The 4,837-nt window shown below is 63.3% G+C and overlaps 1 protein-coding gene across 1 annotated transcript in view; it reads right to left on the bottom strand.

Moving 5' to 3' along the window:
* The window catches only part of DHX16 (DEAH (Asp-Glu-Ala-His) box polypeptide 16), a 15,835-nt gene extending 11,614 nt beyond the window's left edge, over positions 1 to 4,221 (bottom strand). The window contains exons 1-7 of the mRNA XM_010571156.1: positions 3,972 to 4,221; positions 3,262 to 3,512; positions 2,624 to 2,777; positions 1,737 to 1,793; positions 1,381 to 1,635; positions 469 to 696; positions 2 to 186 (exon numbers count right to left, since the gene is read on the bottom strand). Coding sequence (XP_010569458.1) covers positions 2 to 186; positions 469 to 696; positions 1,381 to 1,635; positions 1,737 to 1,793; positions 2,624 to 2,777; positions 3,262 to 3,512; positions 3,972 to 4,181 — 1,340 coding nt within the window. The 5' untranslated portion in view covers positions 4,182 to 4,221. The remainder of the gene's footprint in view (position 1; positions 187 to 468; positions 697 to 1,380; positions 1,636 to 1,736; positions 1,794 to 2,623; positions 2,778 to 3,261; positions 3,513 to 3,971) is intronic.
* Between the last annotated feature and the right edge of the window lie 616 nt (positions 4,222 to 4,837).

Here is a 4,837-nt window from a genome sequence, read left to right as displayed (position 1 = left end):
CTCGTGCAGGTACTGGGGGATCTGGGTGGTCTTGCCAGAACCGGTCTCCCCCTCAATGACCAGGATTTGGTGCTGAGCGATGGCAGCCACCAGCTCGTCGCGGTAAGGGAAGATGGGAAGGCTACGGCGAACCTCCTGCGCTGACTGCCGCCGCCGCTCCGCTTCTGGCACCGGCGCCGGTGCCTCCTGTGAGTGCCGACAGTGTCACCCCCACAGTCCCCATGTCACCTCCAGTGTCCCCAAAGTTCTCCATTGTCCTCCCAGGGCCCCCCACCACTGTCCGCATGGTGCCTATAGTATCTTCAGGACCCCTTCCAGCACCCAAATCCTCCCTTTGTCACCCCCAAGGTCCCTACCATCCCCCCTAGAATCCCCTCCACCTCCCCAAATTCCCCTTCCATCCCCCCAAAATCCCTCCCATCGCCCCCAGGACCCCCTCCAGCACCCCCAAACCCCCTGCCCCCTCACCTTATCAGGTTCAGTGCCTTTCATCTGCACGGCGCTGACGAACTGGATCATCTCATCTTCCTCCAGCACAAAGTCGTAATCTTTGGAGGGCTGACGGCGGGCGGCATCGCGTGCCCCAAACCTCAGGGAAGCCGCCCCTATCCGTTCCTCTTCCCATCGCCGCTGCTCATCCCGGGGGGCCATCCGCTCTTCCTCCCCTCCCGTTGCTTCCTCACGTTCTGGGATCTTCTACGGGGAGGTGGTGAGAGCGGTGAAACCATGGTGGTGTCCCCCCGAAACCCCCTGCCGTGGCAGGAGGGACCTTGGGGAGATGGAGGGTGGAATTTGAGGCACTGGAGGGAGTCTTGGTGGTGATGGGAGGGATTTTGGGGGGATAAAAGGACGATTTGGGGTGCTGAAGGGGGTCCTGGGGGTGATGGAAAAGCCCCTGGGGGGATAAAGAGAGGCTTTGGGGTGGTGGAGGGGAGCTTGGCAGCAATGAGAGCGATCTTGGGGGGGATAAAGACAGGATTTGGGGTGTTGAAGAGGCTCCTGGAGGTGATCGGAGGGATTTGGGGGGGATAGAGGAAGGATTTGGGGTGCTGGAGGAGGTCCCAGGAGTGACAGCAGTGATCTTGAGAGAGGATTTAGGGTGCTGAAGGAGATCCTGGGGGTGGTGGAAGGGACTCTGGGTGGATAGAGGGAGGATTTGGGGTGCTGGAGAGGGCCTCAGCAGTGATAACAAACACTTTGAAAGAATAGAAAAACAATTTGGGGTGCTAGAGAGGGCCCTGGGGGTGATGGAAGGGACCCTGAGGGGGATACAGGGAAGATCTGGGGAACTTTGGGAAGGGAACCTTGACAGTGATGGGAGGGATCTTGCGGGTCTAGAGGAAGGGTTTGGGGTGCTGGCAGGGTTTTGGGGCCCCTCACCTTGCCCCGTGTTTCCTCAGGGATGTAATACCGGTTACTTTTCTCCAGTTTCTCCTTCTCCCCGGCCCGTTTGTACTCGCGGGCCAGATCCCGCACGCGCCGTTTGTACTCCAGCTCACGCCGCTCCGCCCTCGTCAGCGCCTCTTCCCCGAAAAGATATTCCTCGTCAGCGATCTCCGCTTCCAGTTCTTCTAATTTATCTCGTTCCCGTTTAGCTAGGTATTCCCGGCGGGACTTTTTCCGTAGCTCCGGAACCTGGATGGGGACACACACACACAGAGGTGGAGGAAAGAAGGGGTGTTGGGGTTCGGTGGAATGCCCCCTCAGCGTGAGGTTGGCCAGATCCTGGAGCTCACCATGGTTTTTTGATCTTCTTCGGCGACTTTGAGGCGTTTCTGGGCTTCTTCATAGGCCTGGGGGTGGGGAGAAAGGGGTGAGGAGGGGAGGGGGACCCCACATTCTAGCTGCAGAGCATGGAGAAGGTCGGGGGGCCTTTACAGCACCCCCAGATCTCCCCGATCCCACCCAGGGATGTTGAAACTGAGCCAGGAGTCAGACAAAGCCCCCGCCAGTTCCACCTAAGGACCCCCCAATCCCACCCAGCATCCACCCAATCCCAGGTGGGACCGCTAAATCAAACACAGGGACCCCAAGGAAACTGGCAGGATCCCCCCCATCCTGGGTGTGACCCCCCAGTCCCACCCAGCACCCCCACCAATCCCAGTTAGGACCCCTGAATCAAACCCAGGGACACCCAGGAGCCAGACAACACACCCCCACCCCAGGGACCTATCCAGAGACCCTCAATTCCACCCAGGAACCCCAAACCCTCTCCAGGATCTCCCCCCATTCCCACCCAGGGATCCCAAATCCCACCCAAGGACCCCCAAAAGCATGGCAGAACCCCCCTCATCCTGACTGTCACCCCCAAGTCCCAACCAGGGACCCCAATTCCCACTCAACCCCCCTAAATTCCATCAAGGGTACCCAAATCTAAGTCATGGATACCCCAAAATCCTACTCAAGGACCCCCAGGAACCTGGGAGGGCCCCCCAGATTTCCCTCTGGCACCCCAATTCCCACTCAACCTCTCTAAATCCCACCCAGGGAAGCCAATTCCACCCAGGGACTCCCAATTCCATCCAAAGACCCCCAGAAGCTCAGCAGGGCCCCCCAAACACAGCTGGATCCCCTCAAATCGCCCCTGGGACCCCTCCAAAAGGCGTTGCGACCCCTCCATCACCTTGGCATCGGGGCGGGCGAGGACAGTGCGCGTGCGGTCACGGTCGCGGCGGCGCAGACGCTCGGCGAAGGCATCGCGTTCTTCCAGGTCCCGCAGCCGTTCCCGCTCCGATGCTTCCCATTCCGCTTCCGGCTCTTCAGGGGGCTCTGGAGCCCTGGTTTGGGGGGGGGGGAGGGGGGGAGATCACATGGGGGAACCCCAAAACCCATAGATCTTAATAATTTGGGGGGCCCTAAGGTTTTTTAAATGATCTTGAGAGTGTGAACCTCCAGGGGGGACTCAGCACCCAGAGGGATCCCAAAAGCTCAGGGGGACCCCAAGAGTCAGGAGGGGACCTTGAGACCCCCGGGAGACTCCCAAAAGCCTGGAGGAGACCCCAATATCCAGGGGGACCTTGAGTACCTGTGGTGACATTCCAGGAGGCAGGAGGAAACCCCGAGACCCCCATAATCGTGGGGAGGAACCCCAAGAATCAGGGGGACCCTGAGGGGCAGGAGGAAACCCCAAGACCCCCATAATCGGGGGGGAACCCCAAGAATCAGGGGGACCCTGAGGGGCAGGAGGAAACCCCGAGACCTCCATAACAGGGGGGGGACACCCCGATAATGGGGGGGACCCCAAGAACGGGGGCTACTCACAGGGGCGTTGGCGGCGAGGGGCTGGAGGCCTCGGGCGACTCGGAGCGTCGTCGTCGGAGGTGTCGGCGGCGGCGGTGGGAAGCGTCGGCCATGCCGGGGGTGGAGCCATGGGAAGGGGCGGAGCTGGGGGCGGGGCCCGCCCCCTCATCATCGCTATCGACCAATCGGTAGCCCTGGCTGCGGCGCTGCAGCTCCCGCGCCGCCCGCTCAGCCGCTCGGCCCGGGGGTTCCCGTGGTGCCTCCCGGGGGACCTGGGGGCGGGGACAGCATCAAGACACGCCTCCTCTGCGGTTAGCCACGCCCCTGTGTCTGGCCCCACCCACCCCTCGACCTGACCACGCCCACCTGCACCCAATGCCCCTTCATCGGACACGGCTTCCCTGGTGGTGCTCAGGCATGCAAACCACGCCCCCTCTGCCTGACCCCGCCTCCCCAAGCCCCACCTTCTCACCTTAAAGCCACACACCCCACAAGACACGCCCCTACCCACATGTAGGATTACTAGGCTCCTCCCTCACACTACCTTAGAAGCCCCGCCCCCTCTGAGGCAGCCACGCCCCTTCCCGCCTAAGCCACTCCGTGATAAGCCCCGCCCTCACCTACCAGCAGGCCACATCCCCCCCGCAAAGTTTCCCCTCCCACTAAAGTCGAACGGGGAAGCCCCGCCCACTCCCCTCGGAGCCCCGCCCCGGAGGGGAAGCCCCGCCCACCTTGTCCCACAGCTCCCGCGCGAAGGCGCGCACGCGCGGCTCCTCCACTCGCAGCGCCTCCGTTTCCCGCAGCCGCTCCAGCAGCTCCTCCACGCTACGGCTCCGCCGCGCCAACGCCACCAGGAAGGCGGGGACGTGCCGCCCGCTCAGCCCCAGCAGAGCCTGTAGCTCCCCGGATACCCACCGCTCCAGCGCCGCCGCCGCCGCCATGATCGTCCCCTACTTCCGCCTTCCCTCCGCGGCCGCCGTACTGCCGTCCGCAGCCAATCCCCCACCACGGCTCCCAGCGCTCTGCGCATGCGTGGTTGTAGAGCACCGCCCCTCTCACTCTACGCATGCGCCCCGCCCGCTTCGTCCTCTCGCCCCGCCCTCGCGGCGCGCTCGCGCTCTACCGCAGCGCTCCACGCATTCGCCGCCCCCCCGCCCGGCGTCCGCGCATGCGCGATCCCGCTGTACCGTAACTTAAAAAAAATATATCTATAAACCCGCCTTTTCGCCTCCAGTTCCCCCCCCGCCCCCGGTGTCACCAGCCAGGCTCACAGCAGCCGCCATCACCTTTTATTGTCGTTTGTCGCAGTACAGTGCAGCCAAGAGGCGGCGCGGCCCTCCCCACGGTGAGCCGAGGGCTTCGTCGCCGTGGCAACGGGAGTAGGCCTCGGGCTCCGTTGCCATGGCTACGGGAGCAGGCCTCAGGCTTCGGCCTCCTCCGCCATTTTGTCTCCCCTCCACCGCTCCCACCCTCGGCCGATGGCAGCCGGGCCCCCCCCCATCTCCCAACTTTTTCCCCCATCCCCACGCCGGCCACCAGCCTCCCGCCGCCATCCTTCATGCTCCCACTCGGCCATTACTCCTCGGCCGTTTGGCCT

The sequence above is a fragment of the Haliaeetus leucocephalus genome, unplaced genomic scaffold (assembly GCF_000737465.1).
Source record: "Haliaeetus leucocephalus isolate CR32 unplaced genomic scaffold, Haliaeetus_leucocephalus-4.0 Scaffold307, whole genome shotgun sequence".
Taxonomy (NCBI): Eukaryota; Metazoa; Chordata; class Aves; order Accipitriformes; family Accipitridae; genus Haliaeetus; species Haliaeetus leucocephalus.
Note: the sequence above shows the minus strand (reverse complement) of the source record. Positions and strands in the feature narration are given on the sequence as shown.